At 41.9% G+C, this 23634-nt stretch overlaps 1 protein-coding gene across 1 annotated transcript; it reads right to left on the bottom strand.

Annotated features, from left to right (window-relative positions):
- Window positions 1–1485: 1485 nt before the first annotated feature.
- Window positions 1486–22037, bottom strand: CFAP36 (cilia and flagella associated protein 36). The gene is made up of 10 exons (XM_009902055.2): window positions 21875–22037; window positions 15094–15158; window positions 14177–14278; window positions 13470–13584; window positions 12413–12500; window positions 11456–11507; window positions 9641–9767; window positions 4132–4301; window positions 3623–3778; window positions 1486–2428 (listed from the first exon to the last, which is right to left on the bottom strand). Exons 1-10 carry the CDS (start codon window positions 21990–21992, stop codon window positions 2342–2344), a joined length of 1080 nt encoding a protein of 359 aa, XP_009900357.2. The 5' UTR covers window positions 21993–22037; the 3' UTR covers window positions 1486–2341.
- Between the last annotated feature and the right edge of the window lie 1597 nt (window positions 22038–23634).

Genomic DNA, 23634 nt, shown 5'->3' with positions numbered 1-23634 from the left:
CAGCTAGATGGAATCCCAGAGGGGATGTGCGAGTCCTTCCTGCCACATAAGCTAGGCACAAGCCTTCTGACAGATGGCAGTTGATGTTTGTGGACCTGGGGACAATGGTATTGCTCTTCATCTGCTCCAGGCGACTGAGAATGGGACTCTCACCTGTATGCTGGGATGCTCTTTCGTCTCTGAACATTGGGATCCGAGGAAGAGCTTGCTGGGAAAGTGCAGGTGCAGTGTCTTCATCATCCTGCTGTCAGTCATCTGGTTTTCTTCCTGATGGCTCTTTTCTCTCCATCAGTAACAATGATTAACTTCCTCCAGCACCACAGATGCTACTTGAGCAGCAGTTACACTCTGTGTGCCTTTACTAACCTGAGGCTGAAAAACTGCATTGCCTGGTCTGTGGACCCAAGTTGTCCTGGTTAATGGCTACCCAAAACAAGTCCTCTGAGGGTCTCCGACTGAAGCATGCGAGTCCTTACTCTGTTCCCCACCACCTCAACTCTTCCTGGAAGTACTGTCAGGAGCTTTAAAAATACAGTCAGACCAACCTGAGGGGTGTTTTTTACAGCAAAACCGAGAATGTCACAAATTTTTATAGTTGCTAGAAAAAGACTGTAAACTAGCATTAGCTGTCCCATTTTAAATAAACTCAAATCCCTGTAGAAGGAGATACCAGCTTTTGTCACCATGGGGCATCGCCCCTATCAAAGCTGTTTCCCAGTCTGACCTGGTGGGTGCTGCCAGGGTCCTGGAGTGAGCAGCCATATTCCTGTGCCTGGGGTCCTTTCCACTACTGCTCTTTTGGAAAAGAACATCTGCCAACATGTATCAGTTATAAATGCTATTTTAATAAAAAGTTACATGAAACCCAAATGGCTTGGGTCATTCCTTCTACTGCCACTTACTGGTGCAGTCAGCTGTGCACTAATGTGGTGGAAAGACCAGCCTCTCTCTGCTTTAAGACTGTCAAAAACATACTTACAGCAAAAATGGCCCTTAAGACTGGTGAACCGCCCCAAAAGTAAGTAAAACAACATAATCCAATGTCTCTACATCAAAAGCTGTGCTGCTTGTTGTTCAAAAGTAAGATGGTTGTAGTTGCACCCCCTTGGGAAGTTAGATTTTATTAGTGCTGTGCTGCTGAAAAACATTCATTTATAATATTCTAATGAACAAAGTTCTAGGTTCAAAACTAAAAGTTAACATTCAGAACTGTTCACCTAGGAATTATTTCACCAAATCTCAGTGTCTGCTTTTCTTCTGCACAGTAGTGTAGACAATCTTTATGTGCTGCAGTGATGTGAAATGGCCTCATTGCTGAACACATTCTAGTGCAAGTCAGTGAGGTTCCAGTCTTCTGGAAACTGAGTGGGTTTAGTATATTTCAATGTAGCTTTAAATATTTGAAGTACCATGTTTCTTGTCTAAAAGTATTAAAACTAATCCAAATTATTGATGATAATTTTGTTTTCTAAAAATAACTGTGATTTCCTGACCTCCTATGACAAGTGACCCACTTACTGGATGAGGGAAGGAACTGTGGATGTTGTTTAGTTGGACTTCAGTAAAGCTGGGTCCTGCATTTGGGTCACAACCCCATGCAATGCTACAGGCTTGAGTGGCTGGAAAACTGCCCAGCAAAGAAAGACCTGGAGGTGCTAATGGACAGTTGGCTGAACACAAGCCACTGTGTGCCCAAGAAGGCCAACAGCATCCTTGCCTGTATCAGGACCAATGTGATCAGCAAGCCCAGAGAAGTGATTGTCCCCCTGTACTCGGCGCTGGTAAGGGCCACACCTTGAGCACTGCATTCAGTTTTGGGGCCATCACTCCAAGAAAGACATTGCGGTGCTGGAGCAGGTCCAGAGAAGAGCAGTGAAGCTGGTGAAGGGTCTGGAGTACAAGTCTTCTGAGAACTGGCTGAGAGAACTGGGGTTGTTTAGTCTGGACTAAAGGAGGCTGAGGGGGAGACCTTCTCACCCTCTGTAACTTCCTGAAAGGAGGCTGGAGTGCGGTGAGTGTTGGTCTCTTCTCTCCAGTAACAAGTGATAGGACAAGAGTAAATGGCCTCAAGTTGCACCATGGGAGAGGTTTATGTTGGGTATTAGAAGAAACTTCTTGACTGAAAGGGTTCTCAAAGACTGGAGCAGGCTCCCTAGGGAGCTGGTTGAATCCACATCCTTGGAGGTCTTTGAAAGATGTTTAGATATGGTGCTGAGGGAGAGTTTAGCACCAGACTTGGTAGAGTTAGAGAATGGTTGGACTTGATGACCTTAAAGGTCTTCTCCAGCCAAAACAGTTCTATGATTCTGTGTTCTTAGGGTCTGTAATGAGCTGCTTGAAACTACCGCTTGTTAATAACTTCTTCTTTCAGTTTTTCTGCAAGCATTTTTCTCTTCTGTAGCAATCTTTGCTTCTCCTCTGACATTTCCTAAAATGAAAATGAAAAAAGCACTGTAATTAACACATAGTTTTCCAGGTGGGTGTTCTGACTGCTAACCAGATGCAAGAGCCTCCTTGGAGAGCAGTCCTTCAAAATCACCTTCTCTCCAGAAGGATTTTTCAAAATGATTACTGCTCCTTTTGTTGACCATTGGATCCCAGGCAACAGGAGAAGGTCCTGGGTCTTAAGTTTGCGCTCTGTAAAGAATAATGACTTCTAGTTAAAAAACCAGCGACGCTATTGCATCATGTATGTGTGGGCTTTACAGGCTTCCAGTAATTTCCTCTGTTGTGTTGAGCACTTTCAGGCATTTCTTTTCATAGCAATGTAGATCAGACCGTTTGGGGCAGATTGCATTGTGATAAACTTTTTTTGTTAATGTTGCTTTTGGTGTGGTTTTTTTTTCCTCATAAAGACCTCTATTTGTAGGGATTTCTTCTGTCATAGCATTCTAGGTATTTTTATGTCTGTACTTTCTCCAAGATTTACTACTTTTTTTCCCCAAAGTGTATATTTTCCATCATCCCCATGGTAAAAGGATTTTCAGCACTTGTTTTAAATCAAGGACTGTTCTCTGTTCAGGGACACTTTAAGTTACTCAGTGGATTAACCACCACAACTTTTAGACAACACAAGCCCCAACACCCCATTCTGCTGTCCCACATGCAACCCTTCCACAGACATTTTTTTTGTGGGAAGGCACTTTGTAGATGAGAGTAGCCTCCACCCTTCAGAGTGCCTTGTCTTTCCAAAAGGTTTCATCAGCACATCGCTTCTACTCCCGTGGCTGTTGGGTAGAAATCAGTAATTTCTTCATTTGCAATAGGCACAAAACTCTCAGAAGAGAGCAAAATAACAGAGCAAAGCTGTTACCTCTCTAAAATAAGACTTTGCAAAAGAAAAGTACTTTTCCACATTTCAGCTGGAGATTAAAGGATGTCCAAAGAGCTCACAGATCAAGACAAACCCAGTATTTTAGCTGTTCATAGTCGTTACGAGTTAGTGATGCTGAAGCAAAACAATAATACTCACTAATAGCTCTAGCCTACTGAAAATACATGCTTGCTACTTCCCCCATTTGTTGTTTATCGTGTTACAACACTCAGCAGCAGCACTGACATCACTGAAATCAGCTGTGCTTTTTAGGAAGTAGTCAGGATGATTAAAGTTTGAATCCTTCACCTCTTTAGGAAATGATTCCTCCTCTTTCTGCTCCATGTCTGCTGGTAACAGTACGTTACTTCTCGACTCCTTCTTTGTAGCCATCAGCATATCTCGTTTTTTCTTTAGGTAATCCTCTCGTTGCTTCAGCTGCTGTTCTTCAACTTCTGATAAATTCTAGATGATATTTTAAAATTAGTTTTCAGGATGCATGCTATGTGAAATAAAAACATTTACATCTTGCTTGCCTCCAAAATCACTAGCTGAAAAAAATCCAAGTTGAAGCTTGAAGCCAGAGCTGTCTGCTAAGAAATTATCACAGGACAAAGACTGAATGGTGAATTCCATTCTAAGTACAGAATGATGAGCTGAACTTTATTCAAGGTGAGTACCATACAACAATGTTTGTATGCTGGTTAAAACACAAACCCACATGATTACAATAATAGAAAAGACTATTTAAATGTAATCTTATCTTTTTGCATTCTAGCTCTGTATTTGGAGGTGGTGGTTGTTGGCTTTACACTTACCGGTCCTCCTGTCCCAGCTTTTTGTGCTGTGTTTTCTGAACACTTTCCAGCTGACCTTTTCTTAGTGTCCTCTTTCCCTTTGGTGCAAGACAGATGAGGTAAGTTTTCTGGTCCTTTCCTTAATGGGCGTAATGGTTCTAAGTCTTCCCTCACAGGTTTCCAAGGTTGCTCTGAACATCAATTTTACAGAGAAAATAATTAGAATATATCAAATAAAAATAATCATTTCTCCCAATATCTCTTCTGACAAAACAGAAAAAGAAATTATCACATTTCTTTTTACTAATACAACATTCTTTTAAAAAACATAGGTACTGTATTTGTACTATGAAAGCCATCAAATAATGCTTTACATCATCAGTAGTACTTCTATTGCAATGAATTGTGAATTACTGCCAAACGCTTGTAAATTTCATATTCACTGTTCCACAATCAGGTCATACTTCCAGTTTCTGTCTTCGCAAGCTGAGACAGTAATCAGCAGCTTCTGAGTTGCATTTCAGCCAACTGCAAGTGTCCAGCTTTTAGCTTCACGGAAACAAATCAGAAAATACTGTATTAAAATGAATGGGAGATGGAGTAAGTGAAGCTCAAGAGATGCAAAGCATTACGCTGGCACAGCTCAGTTAATCCTTTTCAGAACTCACCTTGCCCAGCATGAAGATACAGTGCGAAGCCACCAGGTTTCTGAGTCTGGCATGGCAGAGAGCCCCAGATGGGCTGGCTGGTGGTGCTAGGGGAGCTCTGTGTGGCTGTGGTGCAAACCAGGCTTGGGCAGCTCCCTATCAGGCCCTGTACAACAGGCATGCTACCCTGTTCACCACCTGCTTTTTTTCTTGGACAAATGCTGCCTGTGCTGACCCAGAAAAGTGACTCTGGTGTGCCTTTCTGATCTCTGCAGGTACCAAGGTGTGTTTTGCCTTTCATCCCACTGAACACCATGGCATCTGAGATGGTATCAGAGTTACTGACATGAGAATCAAAACTTCTTCAGTTGACAGACTGTAGAGCACCCTATGTTTTCAGAGCTTTACTAAGACTTCTCTTGACTTGACCTACAGCTATTTCCGGGTAAGTTGCTGTTCCTACTATACTTCTATCAGGAATGAAGACATTTACTGACTGGTTAAAATACACCCGAAAATATCCATATAGTTGCAAGAATCCAGGCAATGGAATTGGAATTTTAATGTGTTCAGTCAGAGTCTGTATCTATAAGATCCACAAGTAACATTGTAACTGATAACTCTTCAGTTCTGAACTATGGATTCCTGCTGTAATGCTGAGAAGTAACTTGCATGAGTATGAAGGTACAAGTACTCCCTTGGTTTCCACTGGACAGATGGCAAAGATAAGCTCCACCAACCCTAGTGCAGGGTGAACACTACTCAATTGTTTAAGTTAGAGGAAGTAATTTATATTTAGGTCTTCAAAATTGCTTCTTGCTTTTAGTACAGAAAATTACAAGACACGCTTATGGAAAGGAGAGGAAATATTCTTCAAAATACAGGAAACAAACCAGAACAGAAATATAAAACAAAGGTCAAGTTGAAGAATTTGCATTTCACAGAAGTATGTCTGCTGGAAGCCTTGATGCTCCAAAGAGTATCTTTTTGTGATGGATAAAAGTTATTAGAAGCACTGTGAGAGGTCAGAGTAGAAAATATCCTCACAGAGCTGTCTGACTGAAAAGCAGAGGGAAAATGAAACCAAAGCCCCCACACTGCATGCCAAATACCTACGCCATCACAAACATGATGATTAGTTACTTACCGGAAAGCAGTTCTTTGAACTGTGTTGTGTGTATGTAAACTTAACACTGCTGCTCTCCATATTACAAACACTAAAGCTGGAGGTGTTTGTGTCTGAGCAGTACCTGTAGGATGTGATCATAAGATCCTCAGTGTCACTTAACCCACAAACCTGAAAAGATGCTGAGAAGGAAAGGAGAGTGGGCAGTGAATGTACAACCACAGTGCGTCTCAAAGAATGGATTCTTCGCCTTCGAGAACTTGTCTATACGTACATTCATGATGTGGGTGACTAAGCAGCAATCTCTTCTATGTGGACTTCAGAATCTCCTCAAAATATAAGCACCCAGGATCACTCCAGGTGCTGTGTCTTTCTTATCCAGGTGACACACACAGCTTGGTGTGAACACAAGTGAAGCTTTTGAAGCAGTTGTCCTGAAGGTATCAAGACAGGGAAGCGTTCTCCAAGAATGCTGGAAAGACCCTTGCACTCCAAGGTGTTAAGAACAACCTTTACTATGACATTTCCCTTTCTGATCTCTATACTGAGACAAGTTGGGTGGTCAAAGCACAGAAGGAATAGCTTTGCAAAGTCTGGTCTACACACTATTTGTAAGGAGTTGACCAAGGTGACATTAAGAGAATTGAGGCAACTGCCATTAAATCTGGTTATGTGGTCTCACGGCGAAGGAAAAGCATTGCAAGGTAATCAAACGGCCATGTATCTGAAGGAAAAGGAACATATATCAGACTGCAGGGAATGAAAAACAAAGGAAAAACTTCTTCCACTTCCTGACTCTGAGAAGTGGTTCATGCAAAGACCATGCTGCTAAGGCAGCTGAAAACTCTCTAGGAATGGGGTTCCTCCAAGGAAAGGTGAGCTGTCCTGTTCCTCAGTAATGGCAACCCTATGGGTTGCAGCAGGACAGTCAGAGTTTAGTGGTGCTTTTGCAAGGTGGCACTATTATGCAAAAATAAGAGTAAAAGCAGGCTAGGAGAAGACTGCAAGGCTTTCTACAGGCTTTCTGCATACTTCCAAGTGTGAGAGGGAGAGAAGAGTTTGAACAGACATAATGAACCCTCAGCAGAAAGAAAGAAGTCTAAAGGGGGGGAAGAAGATGATATTTAAAAGGTCAGTGACACCCATTTGTTCTTTAAGTTTCCTGATATAAAACACAATAACTCAGTTGAAATTAACACAGAGGGTCCTACAACCACTTCATCTCTCAACTGCCATCAAATGGAAAAACAAGGACCAAGTATGTTCCAAAGGTATGACCAAAATGAAAAGCATCCAGCTCAGGTGTCTGTGATATGAAAGCTTCCAATGTGAATGCATACAGAGACAAGACACAGGAAAAATACAAGTAGGGACAAGTGCAGATTATTATTTCCCCAAGTTGGAATTATGTATTTGGAGGTGATTTTAGAACATCAAGTTACAATTTTTTTGCAAACTCCTAAGACAGCAGATCCCCCTGAGATGCAGCCTGTTTTGGAAGATTACCCATGTATACTGATACACATAGATGCATGGGTGCATGCATACACACGTCCTAAACAGGTCAGCACCTTTGTGCTGGTGCTGCAGCACAAACATTCCAAGAGCACCTCTATCACAACCAGCAATTCCTTTTTTTCTCCTCTCTGTAAAAGCACTGGCTTGCTCATGCTCTCCAGAAAATTATAACCTACAAAACAATTCACACAATTTTCGCTACATAACTTGGGTGAAGTTCAAGACTATTTAAAAGAGGTCTCTTTGGTAATTAGGTTGGCAAGTGCCATGTGGCAGTTTAGGCTGGGTGTCTCCTGTTCCTGCCATATAAGTTACACCTCCAGTGTCCTGAGTGTCCAACCCAACCAGGTGGACACAGGAAACAGTGTATTTCAAACCCATAATATCCTGCACCCTATAAATCCATCTGCAAAGTCATTCTCTTTCTGTCGCCCCTCTCTGTTCTCATGGGAGATGCTCCCTATCGCGTAATGGTAGAAGAGTATCTGAAGGCCTCTTAGGCCTGGCTAGGCCTAATGCCAGGACAAGGAGGGTAGCAGTCTCAGTCGTGGCCAGCCTGACACTAGCCTAGCAGTGGGGACAGAAGAGCGAGCCCTGGTGGTTTTTGGATACACCCTCAAGTGGGGAGAAGGGAAGTGTTGGGAGGCCTTTGGGTGTGCTATAGGGGACTCTGTACACTTTGAGATTCTTTTGTCACTATGCTTGTAACTCCTGTAAAACACTTTCTGCTTTCCATTTGAACTTTACATCACTTTTGCAATCCATTTGTGTGAGCATTATTCTTTTGGCCCTCTCAGGGGCAAGAGAGGATCTGTTCAGCCTCAAACCAGGACATGCCAAAATCCCACTCAAAACCAAAAAGGTAAAATTGAAACAATTAAACAAAAATCTGAACCAAAGGCAAAACAATTCAGTTTGGTGGTCTGATGATTTGGCTTAAATGAATTTTAACAGTTTAAGGCTGGTTCCTGCAGAAATATTTGATTGCTGTCAACAAATAGGAGCAGATGTTGGTCAGTTAGAGGGCAGAAAGGCTCTGCAGAGGGACCTCGACCGACTGGACAGATGGGCAGAGTCTAATGGGATGGCATTTAACAAGTCCAAGTGCCAGGTGCTGCACTTTGGCCACGGCAACCCCATGCAGAGCTACAGGCTGGGGTCAGAGTGGCTGGAGAGCTCCCAAACAGAGAGGGACCTGGGGGGTGCTGATTGACAGCTGCCTAAACATGAGCCAGCAGTGTGCCCAGGTGGCCAAGAGGGCCAATGGCATCCTGGCCTGCATTAGGAATAGTGTGGCCAGCAGGAGCAGGGAAGTCATTGTGCCCCTGGACTCTGCATTGGTTAGGCCGCACCTTGAGTACTGTGTCCAGTTCTGGGCCCCTCAGTTTAAGAAGGACATCGAGACACTTGAACGTGTCCAGAGAAGGGCAACAAGGCTGGGGAGAGGCCTTGAGCACAAGCCCTGTGAAGAGAGGCTGAGGGAGCTGGGATTGTTTAACCTGGAGAAGAGGAGGCTCACGGGTCACCTCATTGCTCTCTACAACTACCTGAAAGGTGGTTGTAGCCAGGAAGGGATTGGTCTCATGACCAAGGGGACACAGTCTCAAGCTGCACCAGGGGAAGTTTAGGCTCAAGGTGAGGAGAAAGTTCTTCACTGAGCGAGTCGTTCGTCATTGGAATGGGCTGCCCAGGGAGGTGGTGGAGTCACCATCCCTGGAGGTCTTCAAGAGGGAGTTGGACATGGCATTTGGTGCCATGGTCTAATCATGAGGTCTGTGGTGACAGGTTGGACTCGATGATCTTTGAGGTCTCTTCCAACCTTAGTGATACTGTGAAATGTTGTACAATCATAAATTAAATCTCTGATGGCCACACACAGGGAGAGAAAGCATAAGTTTTGAAGTGAATGATTCATAGCTGCTTACAGGAAGGATACTGTTCTTAACAGTAATGACAGCATAAGTACAATAAAGAGAGAGATGAAAACTGTTGTTAAGACTCCTGTATTTCTCCTCCAATTGGAGACAACTTATATGACTAAATAATAAACCAACTCAGGTTGCAGGACATTCCTGCAGAGCAAACACCTTGCTCAAAACAGGGCTAACTTCAAGGCTGAGATGGTTTACTTGCAGACTTATCCATCTTCCTACAATCTTGAGATGAATGGGACTCTTCAATAACATGAAAACAGTATCCTACTGCACACTCAGGCATTGAAATTTCCAAGAAAAATTACCTAATGGAAGTTTTGTAGTTTCTCCAGAAGCATCAGCTGTCTCAGTGGCTTCCTTGACTTTTCCAGCTTCTCTCAGATCTCCTGGAAAACTGTAGGTAACATCTGGTGATTTACATCTCGCATGTGCCTTAAATTTAAAAACAAACAAAGCCAAGCCTTACATTTCTTGGCACTTTACTGCAGGCATTAAACTGTCAGCACAAAGCAAGCTCCCAGAAGAACTTTCAGTTAAAATTGTGGTGTTTATACACTGCATTGTCAAACTGACAAAAAAGCAAACTACTTACTTTGGTTTACTAATTGGAAGGTTCTTACTGGCTTATAGTCATAAGCCACCATTTGTTATTTTAGTTCAAAACCTGCTCCCTAATCAACAGTCAGAATTTAGAGTATTAGGTAAACAGGTATTTTGTTTCCTAGCTACAAATATATATAATGCAGATTTTTTTTTGGTCACACTTTGCCTATGGCTTTCAAGCAGATGTCTGTCCACAAACAAAATACAATGCAGCAACAGAACTGTCACATTAAGGGTAAGATCCTGATGTCTGCCTGTCTCAGAGTCCAGAACTCTTGTTGGAACTATTTGGTAAAATCAACATTTGCCTCTCTTTCAAGTACTCCCATAAGAACTGTCTTTGACACAAGTTCAGAAAGGTGAACTTGACTTGAGGCCTTTGTAATCTGGCTTGTTTATCAGGAATATTGGTACTCTTGGCTGGTCTATAAAGATTTGGATAAGCATGCATCTAAATACAACTCAACTTCTTCAAATGAGCCAAACCTTGCATTTCTCAGTTATTTTGCAAGAAATCTGGTAGAACAGGTGACTCATTTCCTGGAATCTAACATTGTAATATGGGAAAGAAGAGTTTGTTTACCCTTTGTCTACATAAGACACTAGGAGAGAGGTTTCATTTGGAAGAGTACCCCAACTGTTTCAGACTTGGATTCAATAGCACAGCTATCACTTGAAGTCAGGAGTAGGGCTGGAAATAGTGCCAACCTCTGTAGTATCTACATTTAGTCTCCAGGTGGTTTACTTTGTTACAGTTCAGGCTGAAGCAGTGTTTTCTCTTGCCAAATTAGGTATGCTCAACTTATTAATGACAGGAAAGAACTGAAGAGCGATTCCCTTTTCAAACAGATATCCAGCTATTTTTCATCTGTTTTCCCAGTCAAAGGGAGCTTTATTTACAGCTGTGTTTCCACTGTAGTTAATTTCAGCTCGTTTCTAAGTTGCTGAATGCTAGCCTCCATTTACATTTAGTTGCCTTTCCGAATGCTCTACTCTGATGGAAACCAAGCAATGGTCTAACTTGCAGAGGATTTCTGCTTTCTGGTGATTATGTTCTAGCAATATTGTGCAGACTTAATTAATAACTACATCATCTATGAAGTGATCCTTAAAATTCCTGAAGGATTATGAATGCTGTAATCTTTAAGAAGCTTATACTTCGAAGTCCCTTTGATCTTGACAGTACTAGTAATTCAGATGTTCCCTGGATCTGAAAGGTTGACAGGATTTCAGAATCCAGATACGGTTAAGGCAAAATGCATATCATGTGAGTTCCACCAAATGACTGATGATTACCATGTACAGCTCTGGTGTCATCCAAAAAAACCCAATTGTAAACAACAGAGCAGTGTCAGTAAGTGTCAAAAAGAAGTGTCAGTAAGATCTTCATGACAGACCTTTTGTTAGCTTAGTATGGTACACATTGCCTTGAAGTGATAGAGTTGACACCCAGGACAGGGATATCCAAGTATTTCTTAATCATCAGCATAATTCATCTGGAAAGGCAAGATACTCACTTCTTCATTCCTTTTCCTTTCTTGCTCTATTTCATATTCTTCCTTTGATTTCCTGTAACACAAAATATGAATAAATACTCCAGACATCTTTAGTATCACTGACTTGTAGTTAAATTTAGCAGTGCTTAAATATTTGAGGACTATCAAAACTATTATGGAATAATGTGGATTTGTTAGTGTCCAAAATATTCCATTAACTTATATAAAAATGCACTCTTAATAGAAACAAATAAACATGAAAAACATACAGAACCTACCACCCTCAGTCTATGACTCCTTGTGAAAAAATAAGTGTGTAAGAATTCTGAGGGCTTGTCTATCCTTTGTTTTATCTGCTAGTTTAAAGACAGAGAGGGAAGAATTCTAGAAATCAGATGAAAAATTGTAACTTAATATAACCTGAATGGATTAACCTGCTATTATTTAAGAGTATGTTTACATATGTGTGAACTGCAAGTGGAGGAGCATCTGCAGAAGTCATACCAGTCCTCACACGGTTTCTTAGATGATAGCAACAGTCATTGAACACAACTAAGAAGGAAGTTTTAGAAAGAAAAAAAGCAGAATTCGCCTTTCCAAGACTTTAATACTTAGGATGTTCCCTTGAATGATTACACTTGATTACAGCAAGTATATTCCCGTTGTCCAGAGGCAATTATAAGTCTACCTGGAGATTTAGGGGAAAATGGGAATTGCAGTGCTTTTAAAGTTACACATCATTCCATGCATCACCAAGACAGTTGAGTAAAGTGGAGCAGTGATCTCCAAGATCTAAATATTCCTGATCACAGCCAATGCCTAGCACCATTCACTTTCTCTTAGGCAGGACTCTGACAAGAACATTTATGTCATCTGTGTGATGAAGACAGTTTACTGGAAAAGGCTAAAAGAGTTAGGCCCTACATACTTTTATTTTTCTATTTTAAAATAACAAAGTAGGACTGGTTAATTTTTTACCTTAGAACCTCCCTCAGTATTTTCATTTCTTCTTGTTCAATTTCACTGAATACATCAGAACCCTCTGTCAAACAATCAGGCAATACACCTATGAAGGGAAAAAAAAAGGCAATGTTTATGCATTTCTCTAAAGAAAATTTTGTCCTCCAATTGGCATCATTCTTTGGGTGGGGAGGAGAAAGAATGAAAGAATAAAAGGAAACAACAAAAACACACCACAAATCCAACATCTAATTCTTTGTACCTGTTTCCAAAAAGGTTCTAGACCTTGACCATCAAGTTGCTAGCAGCCTAAAGGCGAAGCTTTCTGAACTATGAAAGTTTTGACATCTAAGGGTAAAGCATAAGCTTTATATCATCCTCTGCGTTGACCATTGTATGGGATTTCCTATAGACTGCAATCCAGCCATGGCTGATTGAACCATTTTCAAACTCAGCTGTTATGTGAAACTTGAAATTTAAATTTATTCCCTGAAAAAAACATGCATGCAGTAAGAAGGTAAAGATGGGTAAAACTAAAGACAGAGAAAAAAGAAAGGGGTAGATGAAAATCCTTGGAGGAATCATCAACAGAGCAGCGGAGTCGGGTGTAAATTATTTTCTCTTCTTTAAAAGCAGGTATGCATCAACACAATGAAGGCCATAACTTCTTTCTATATGGGTGTTTCATATTCAACTGCACAGTGTGAACTGCACAGTACAGCTATGTAAGTAGCCTAAGTCAAACTACCAATATGGTCACTGAGGTAATTATTTCAACACTCAGAATTATCCCCAAAATTCTTTAACACAACAAGTCAGTCAAGTTTCACAGAAAAAAATTAAACAAGAAAACAGAAACAAAAAAATCTGTTAGTTTAAAAAGGAATACAGACAACTGTCATTGAGAATACAAGCCCAGGACTAAATATTGAAATCCCCATTCCAGTAAAATCAGCTGAATGTTTTCCATTAAGCTGAACTGGAACTAAACAACTATTCTTTATGAGCAGATTACAGAGTCATCAAAACAACACTAAAAGATGAAAAAGGAAACCCCAAATTTACCACTTCTTACCATTTCTTTCTTTAATGATTCTAATAGCTTGCAACTGCATTTCAATATTTTTCTGTACCATCATTTTTTTAAACAGTCTAAAATCTTCTGCTGCCAGTACTGTTTGCAAAATGGCCTGGTGGGGGAAGATAGGCACAAAGTTAAAAAAGGTAGAGAAATCATAAACATCTCAGTCTGCTTGAAATTGTGTGAAGATTACTATTCTGTGAAGCATGTTTTTTGTAATTAATTCTCCTGTCTACTTCTTCCTGCCACACAAGTTGAGCTAGTGAAGAAAAGAACTTGATAGTTTATGTTTTCAGATCAACATGTCTACATAACATTGCCACAAAACCTGGAGACTTTCCCAGTGTAAGTTTAAAACTGCAATTTATTTGACCTACTGAACAATGTCTTGTTTTAACCTTTGTCTGCTGCTGTAAGTAGACTGACGGCTACTGTAATGCTGGCAATTATGCAGATAAAGGTGGCAGAAACACCCTAAGTTGAGAGATTTATTTTAGCAAGTTTTAAGTATAAAAGGTGAATCTCTAAAAGCACCTGACACCACACAAATATCTGTCGATATGTTCAACAGGTACATTTTTCTGGTCAAAGAAACATTATCTCTTTTAAAGAAATCACAGCTTTAACAAGAAAACCTCTCCAAGTTTCATCTTCACTCTGCTGAATTAGTGAAAACAAAGGTAAAAATTAATTCTATATACCTGTGAAGTGTGTGTCTTTGCAAGAGGAGATGAAAAAGCTTCTTGAAATTTCTCCTCATTGATTCCAACTTCCTTAAGATAGTCTTCTAGTAATTTTTCAACCTGTAAGAAAATATAAACCTTACTTTCCAAGAAGTTTTTCCCTAAGAATCCTATGCTTTTTTTTCCATAATAGTCTATTTTTTTTTAATAAATCAAAGGAAAATTATTGTGCTAGTGCAACTGATTTTCCTGATATATCAGGATTTATTTACTTTTACAAACTGTTTTTAAAAAGCATTTTTATTGCTATATTTGATTACTACTTAATGTAGTTTCTCCAGTCCCACTGCTCTACTTTTTCCCCAGCCTCCTGGCTAGTCTGTAAGCCTGAAACCCCTTTGGGGTCAAAGCAAAAATGGACATTGGTTCCTATTTATTCAATTGGTGCTTTTAAACATCAAATATTACCAAGCTTTGTTACCAAAAAAAACCCCAAAACTTCAGTAATCTGTATGCATTGGTTTAGAGGTATTTTAAGCATGGTCCAAAACCCTCCTGTAGCTTTTTCTGACAAAGTTGATTAAAGAGATTCACAGGACTGTTAGTGAACAAAATGCAAGTGTTCTCAACACATTGTGCTGTTTGTCTCTTTGCCAGAAAATACAAGTATTATCAAGCTTTTAAGTCAAGTGTTTTAGCTAGTGGAAAAATATGTGACGGCGTAAGAGATAATACTGTGTGATAAACTTTCTTTTCTATGTATCTGCTGTTTAAGCATATAAATGCCCATGACAGCTAGGACTCAAAGGATTTCTAAGTAACACTTAGACAGTATCAGGAGATTCTAAATAACAGAGATAACACAATTAGAAACACTACATTAACATTAAATTTTATTTCTTAGAAATCTACCACAAATATTGAATGATGCTCACCAGAGCTTGGTATTCCTGGTAAATTTCTGTGTAAGACAACTTGCTTTCTTCTTCATCATCAAAAACTGTGGAAAGTAAACAAAATATACACACATTTTTGAGTTAGTGTACACACCACAAATTAACTTATGCCTAGGAGAGAAAGATTAACCTTTACAGGGTAATGTACTTAATCATACGATAATCTAGCTGATGATTGATTATGATAGTAATAATGACATGTTCAGGCTAAGCATGTACTTCTGGTAATTTAATGTAATTAAAATTCCAAATTTAATACTGGGAAAACTTACCTTCAGAACAGAAGCAGATTTCTAAGCAAGCTGAGGATCCAGTTGATACATACTTAAAAAACTAAAATTTAATACATGAACCTCCATGTGAACTTGTTCTAAGACAGCAGATAACATACTTAAAGCAGGGCATTTCTCTTTCCATTTATTTGACTTAAACCAAATTTATTCAAATGTCATCCATTTAGCAAGAAGCCAAGGTGATGCAAGAAATCAAGGCCCTGCCTGCATAAAAGCAGATAACCCAACAAAGGAGATCTACTGTAGGTGAATTGTGTTATATATATCCTGATTTAGACAAAAGTGGGCATCTGTATCGCATACACCATATTATTCATAGTCCTATAAATTTGTATTAAGAACTCTTGACTGGAAAAAAACATAGAACCATAGAATTGTTTCAGACAGAAAAGACTTCTAAGATCATCAAGTCCAACTGTCAGTCAATCTAATACAGATTCACAGATTGCATAGGGTTGGTCATCTTGTCCAACCTCCCTGCAGAGAGCAGGGACGCCTCCAACTAGATCAGGCTGCCAGGGCCACATCGAGTTTGACCTTGAATATCTCCAGGCATAAGACCTCAACCACATCCCTGGGCAGCCTGTTCCAGTATTTTACCCCTCTCATTGTAAAGAACTTCCTCCTTATGTCCAACCTAAATCTACCCTGCTCCAGTTTAAAACTATTGCCCCATGACCTATCACTACAAGTCCTTCTAAACAATCCTTTCCCAGCCTTCCTGTAGGTCCCCTTCACTTACTGAAATGCAATTATAAGGTCTTCCCAGACCCTTCTCTTCTCCAGGCTGAACAGCCCCAATTCGTTCAGCCTGTCTTCATAGGAGAGGTGCTCCAGCCCTCTGACCATCTTTGTAGCTCTCCTCAGGACCTGCTCCAGCATATCCATGTCTCGGTTGTGTTGGAGGCCCCAGAGCTGCATGCAGCACCCCATGTGAGGTCTCATCAGAGCAGAGTGGCAGAATCACTTCTCTTGACCTGCTGTCCATGCTTCTTTTGATGCATCCCAGGATGCCATTGGCCTTCTGGGCTGCAAGTGCACATTGCTGGCTCATGTCCAGCTTCTCATCCACCATTAGCCCCAAGTCCTTTCCTGCAGGGCTGCTCTTAATCTCATCCTCTGCCAGCCTGTATTGATATTGAGGATTACCTCGATCTAGGTGCAGGACTTTGCATTTTGCCTTACTGAATCTCATGAGATTCTCCTCAGCCCACCTCTCCATTCCCTCTGGATGGTATCCATCCTATCCTTCAGTCTTATCAGCCTCTAAGGCACAAATCAGAGACCACCAGGGCTATTAAACCACATCTTGAAGTGCCATGGCAACACGTTTTTTGAACGCCTCCCGGGACTGTGATTCCTCCACCTCCCTGGGTAGCCTGTTGCCATGCCTGACCACTCTTCCAGCAAAGAAATTTTTCCTAGTATCTAATCAACTCCACACTGCAGAATAGACAGAAGCAGCAGAAAAGAAACTGAAAACTAGGATTTGGTGGGGTTTAATTTACATCTTTTCCATGTCAGCAATGAACAAAGGTAATGTAAAATCTAGCAATCAGAGCACAGGCTAAGAAAGAAGACCTCCTCAATCCCCTTACAGATTAGCCACTGTATGTTGGACAAGTCATTTCTCATATGTATACTTTGAAAATGGCAATTCTGTTTAAATTGGTGAATGACATATATGTGACACCTGATGGAAAATGGTACTGATGCCCATTGAGTTAGTATAGCTTTCACACAGATTTGGAGTGACTTTTAGAAAGCATCATTTCCCAGCTGACAGCCGTGAGGCAATGTCATTCTGAATCCTGACGAGAGGTGATAATGCACGATGGCTGTCCCTAAACCAAAAAGTACTTGCATCACTTTCTAACAACCTAGAGCAATGCAATGACAGAAATAAAATCAAGTAGTGCAGGCTCTCTGAATACACAGGGAAACTTGCTTTTAAATGACAGAATCTGGAAAACCAACATTAGCCTTTTGTTTAATTTTTGCACAAGGGACAATTTTTTAATGAAGATTTTTAAAAATAAATGAAAAGCTTTAAAATTATGTAAGAATAAATTCAAGTGGTAGGAAAAGTTAATTTTACTCTTACAAAACTGCAGCTCCTATGCAAGCTATGCTCCCTCCCAAGTGCGTGAAGACAACTTACTGCCTCTATTGTCTTCTGCATCTCTTTCCCTTTGGGGTACCTCCCTCACAGCTCTTGCAGACCTCAACCTTGGTCTTTGTTTCTCTGTTCCTTTCAACCCCCTACTGTTCCTTCCTGCTCTGGGTACCTGAGGGAAGAGTAACACAGAGAAGTTAACTCTCAGTCAGTATCCATACCAACAGCTAGCCTCACGCTGTCAAGGGGATGCATCCAAGTCCTCCTCTCCTTCCTTGGCCACAGGACAACACAAAAAGCAGAATGGAAAGCCTGCACAAATTGCTCTCTGTTCTCAGGCTCAGAACAGAAAGAGAATGAAGCACCATGTAACACAAGCTGCATTCAGCATCTCCTTTGAGTCAAGTGGCATTAAGGAGTACTTTGAAAGGAGACCTTGGATTTTCTTGAATCAGGGCTTCTAAATCAGAGAGTCTTCATTTCCCTTAAGACTCTGGCACAGTGTCTTTGGTTGCCCAAGAGGAACAAAGCTCTGAAGAACCCCAGTATCAAGGTAAGCTAGAGGATCCAGATATCCTGGGAGTTAAACTCAGTTTTCATGTTAAAATTTAAAATCTTTGTTAGGAGCCTTCAAACAGGGTAAGCATTGAGTTCTTCCTGTTAGTCTGAGCCTTAGAGAAATGAGCTCTTAAGTAAACCTGAGGAAACTCTTCTCTTTCTTCCACCACCTCTGGCCCCCCACCTCCCATCTTCACTGACTGATGGGATGGCTCTGAATTGGGAGGGAAGGGAGTCACAGGCAACAATATTTAAATAGAATAGAATAGAATAGAATAGAATAGAATAGAATAGAATAGAATAGAATAGAATAGAATAGAATAGAATAGAATAGAATAGAATAGAATAAACCGGGTTGGAAGAGACCTTGAAGATCATCGCGTCCAACCCATCAACCAATCCAACACCACCTAAACAACTAACCCATGGCACCAAGCACCCCATCAAGTCTCCTCCTGAAAACCTCCAGTGATGGCGACTCCACCACCGCCCCAGGCAGCCCATTCCAATGGGCAATCACTCTCTCTGTATAGAACTTCTTCCTCACATCCAACCTAAACCTCCCCTGGTGCAGCCTGAGACTGTGTCCTCTTGTTCTGGTGCTGGCTGCCTGGGAGAAGAGACCAACATCCGTCTCTCTACAACCTCCCTTCAGGTAGTTGTAGAGAGTGGTAAGGTCACCCCTGAGTCTCCTTCTCCAGGCTAAGCAACCCCAGCTCCCTCAGTCTTTCCTCATAGGGCTTGTGTTCCAAACCCCTCACCAACTTTGTTGCCCTTCTCTGGACACACTCCAGCAAGTCAACATCCTTCCTAAACTGAGGGGCCCAGAACTGGACACAGTACTCGAGGTGTGGCCTAACCAGTGCAGTGTACAGGGGCAGAATGACCTCCCTGCTCCTGCTGGCCACACTGTTCTTAATGCAGGCCAGGATGCCATTGGCCCTCTTATCTATGTTCAAATGTTGTTTCAATTAACTGAAAAGCCCTCTCACCTAAACCATGGATTTTACTTCAGTTTCACAACCACATGAAAGGAAATTAATCAAGTTCCCAAAAAGAGGGAGAATGAGGGAGAAAATTGAAAAGCCCTCTGACATTAAACCATGGATTTAACTTCAATTTCACAACCACGTGAAAGGAAATTCAATATCAAGCCATGATAAATTAATCAAGTCCCCAAAAAGAGGGGGAAAGAGGAACAGATAAAAAAACACTAGGACTGTTTATAAATTGAAATGCAAGGATGTGGCCTAAGTAACTATAGCTCTAAAATAAATTCCTTACATACCAGTTACCAAAACTCAAAGTCTATTTTTGAGGAATCACAAATTATTGACAAGTAATCAAATTATTGCTAATTTTCTTGTTAAGCTGAAAGATTAATTTTTTTGTGAATGAAAATAATTCTGTCCTGACAAAATATCCCAGTACAAGCCCCAGCAATGAAATCAACACAGTACATTTATAGAAAAGCAAAGAAAATTGCACATATATCTGTAGCTAAAACCTCACCTTTATTTAACTGCGCTTCTTATCAACTCTAACATTGCAGGAACACTTACTTAGACTTTTCTTTTTTTGCCTCAATATCTTGAGAGTTGTCCAACAACACTCTACAGCACAAACAACACTTTGGAAGACCATTTACTGCAAGCAATTTCTCTGTTTTGTTTCTCTGTTTTCTTATGTAGAAACAAACTGGCAGGAAGCAACCAGCATATAAGCCTACCTCACACTACATGGAAATTTACTGAGGTTCCATAAATCTTCTTACTGCCAGTAAATTCCCCTCAACCTTCTAAAGACACATCATTGCTCCAGAGAGGGATAATCAATTCCTGATTCCTAAACCTAGACCCTTTGCATGATGACCGAAATTCACAACCAAAATGAAGTTTGGGCAGCCTTCCCAAGAGAAAACTTCTAGTCTAAATTTCTCTACTGCTTCCTGGCTGTAACAAGTCCAGCAGCTCTACCTTTCTCATTTCACAATATACTAGGGAGAGGTGTATGTGCTCACAATCATCTTGCCTCATGCAAAGCTTGTGAAGGGCAGAAATGATGCAGGGTAGCTGAGAAGCAACTTGATTAGAAACTGTGATCTGAATCAGAGGTGTGTCCGCTTCACTGAATATGAAATAAGTATTTTTCCTGTTACTCAACCCTAACAAGAATGAGAGTAAAAGAAAATGACAGTCCTGCTGAAGCAAACCATTAAAGAAGCTGTGCTAGAACCCACAACAGGATGGAAGAAAGGGAAGAGTAAAGGCAAGCAGGTAGAATGCTTTAACAGTAAGAACAATCCTACTTTGAGCTTGATGGTACTAAGCCCCTATTTATTTGGAAGTCTTAGTTTCTTGGCTTCTGTATTTTAAAGTTAAAATTATTGAGTCCTACATCCTGTCAGGTGATACTAAAGGAACACACTGTATTCATAGCAGCCACAGAAATCCTAAATTAGTCTATGGCAACACCCTTTAATATTTCTCACAGGGGAATGTCTGCAGGATGCAGGATCATGGGCAATCAGTTCTCAAATGTGCTGTCCCCCCCCCCCTAATAATTACAAAGGAAAGCTTCCTTTCTTTCTAAAGGGCTTAGGCAATATTTTCAGACTCACCCAAATTGTAATTATATTTCTAGCATAAGTATCTAAGTGTTCTTTGGCAGCAGAAAATTTGTTCTGTAAGCAGCAGAACTAATTTAGCCAAATCTCTGCTGCAGAGGTTTCCTCGTTACATACCTACACCTATATAGCTCTCCTGCACTTTTACATGGAGCTAGAGGTCTATCCCTACCCTGCTCCCACTGCCTATACTTCTAGTTTGCTCAGCCACCGAATTATTCTGATTCCCTCAGTTACGTCTTGAGGAAGAAAAGGAAGTGTAACAGAGCTGCTTTCCAGCTAAACTCACATACAGAACCACACAGAAAAGAGACATGATAACCGTTGACATTTTAATGCTGTGATATTATGAGAGGTACTAATTTACAGTTTCTCATCTTCTAACTGTCAAAACTCACAAAATTGCATTAATTTAACTTCTACTCTCCTGTCCTGCCAGCCAAATGGAAATTTTAATGGTTTCCTAAGTAAAGAAACCACTTAGTGATTGAAATGTGTTAAAGGCCTCCAAGTGCTTTCTGGCCACGTCAGGGTATTATGCGCAGCAGAACGAAGAACTCGTTCGGGTGTCATGCTGTAAGCTCATGCCATAATCCCCCATATGAGCTAATGAACGCAAACTGCCACATCCTGAGAGGCGCCTTGCTCAGGGCAGACTTACTGTCCGAGGGAGGCCCTCCCTCCCTCCCTATTAACGATGGGAACGCGCGGGCCATGGCTGCGCAAAGCCTCACGAGCCTTCCCCGAGGATCATTTCCGATCGGCGCCCGTCAGGAACACCGGCCTGATGTGCCCGCTGTCTGCACAGAACCACGGGGGCTGATCCCGATGCAGCACAGGGAGATCCCTGACCAGTGTCGGCAGCGGCGGTAAGGAGCCGGGTCCGCTGTCTGGCGAGCTCCCCGGCCCGGGAGCCTCCCGCCGTCCTGCAACCCCTCAACCCCGCGACGTGGGCTAAGGCCGCTGCCATGGCCCACACTCTCGGCCGGCGGCGGGACGACAGGCGAGCAGCCCCCGGAGCGGTCTGATAACTCCAGCGCATGCGCATCCCTCGCACCGGGAGCGGGAACAGGCCAATCCACGGTGGGTCTGGGGGACCCGTGTTGCCCTGCCGCAGGGCCGAAGGGAGGCCGCCTCGGTCCTACCAGGCCCAGTTCTGCCGCTCACCTTCGCATTTCTGCTCCATGAACTCCAGAATGGGGATGGACCAGGCTGGTCCCCGCAAGAAACCAGCTATGGTGTCCACCACCCACTCCACATCGCCCTCTTCTTCCTCTGCCGCCATGGCCGGGCCGGCGATCGTCGCGGACGCGGCGGTGGTTGGAGTGCCTGCCCGTCGCTATAGCAACCGGCGTCACGGGGCGGGCGCGCGCGCCTCACGTGGGCCTGGTGACAGCTACCGGCCGCGGCAGAGGGGCGGGGGCGGAGGGCTACCCTAACGGTGTCCCTGTGATCAGATCATGGCATGATGGGTGCAGAGGCGCGGAGAGAGGGCGAGGCCCGGTGCGGTGTAACTGCCTAGTGCGGACCCAGCCACATATCGTGACTTGGATAAACTGTGAGCACCTTGAGGGAGAAGGTGATGTTGAGGGAGAAGGTGATGTTTCTGAATGGCAGCGACGGTAATTTAGCCCTCCCTGTTTTAACTGGGGTAAGGGAATGTGGGCCCTGTACACCAGTGGGATGGGACATCAAGTGTAAAGTCGGCAGCTGCCCGGCCTGAGGGTGATGTGCTCCATAGTACTGAAAAGCTAACAAATTACAGTACTTATTAACTTAAAAATTTAAAGGTGAGAGTAATAGAGCACAGGAACAGTTTGCCTCGCCAGGCTGCAACTCCCCCATCTTTAGGGGTAATGTGGATGGGATGGGACAAGGCCCAGATAAACCTCGTCTAAGATGTCTGAGTGCCTTCCAGAGATCCCCGGTTGTTTTATAGTTCTGTCAATCACAGTTTTACAGTACAATAAAATTTAGGTTCATATATTTGGCTTACTATAACAACAAATATGTGGAGGATAATCCTGGGTGATAGAAAAATCTAATCCTTATTTTACCATGCACAAAGTACTGTGGTATTGAGTAACAACAATAACTCTTAATGTTCACCATGAGCTGTTATATCCGGTGCTCTAATTCCATATGCCTGAATTTAAAAACGTTAATCATGCCTCAGGCCTTAATGGGAACATGGACACTGCAGCATAATTTGTAACTTTGTAATATTGTGAACATCCTAAGGTGTAAAGAACTAGGAAATAATTCACAAGGCAATGTGTAAGAAGGTTTACATTAAAACTTCATTACTTGAGGCCAGTATTTGTGGATGCATCTCTTTCCCTACTAAAATTAATGTAATTTCTGTCACTGTCCTCAGGTGTCACACTGCTGAAAGACTGAAAAGTTGTTTATGATGTTTAATATTCTTTCCCTCCTAATGTTGGATGACTGATGGCTCAGATTTGATTTCTCACATGATTTAATTACTACTTTGGGCCTGTATGAAAGTATGTTCTCCTCTTGCAGACATAATCAGCTATAAATCATTCTATAGAATCAGCATCATTTTAAGTGTGCTTGGCAGCTGCCAGCAATCACTCTGTTATGTCAGGTGATGCTAGCTCTACTCACTCTGGCAGTAAACAATGTTCATATCTTGATCTTTCAAAACTCTGCTTTTGTTAAAGCCCACTGCTTGTAATGCTGTACAGTTACAGCTTTAGAAAGTAAGTTGCTTTGTGAGTAGTGTTTTGCACCATAAGCCTCTGCACCACAGTAATCTCTTCTTCCCTAGCATCCCTGCCAAGCATCATGGCCCACAAGTCAGGGACCCTTTCCCACTGGTGGTATGGATGTCACAAGTGCTGCGTAGGTGGGAGGTGGGAGGATGTGTGGCCACATCCCCTCGCTGCCACTGCACCCCAGTT

This window comes from Dryobates pubescens, chromosome 3 (genome assembly GCF_014839835.1).
Source record: "Dryobates pubescens isolate bDryPub1 chromosome 3, bDryPub1.pri, whole genome shotgun sequence".
Classification (NCBI taxonomy): domain Eukaryota; kingdom Metazoa; phylum Chordata; class Aves; order Piciformes; family Picidae; genus Dryobates; species Dryobates pubescens.
This window is presented reverse-complemented; position numbering and strand designations above follow the sequence as displayed.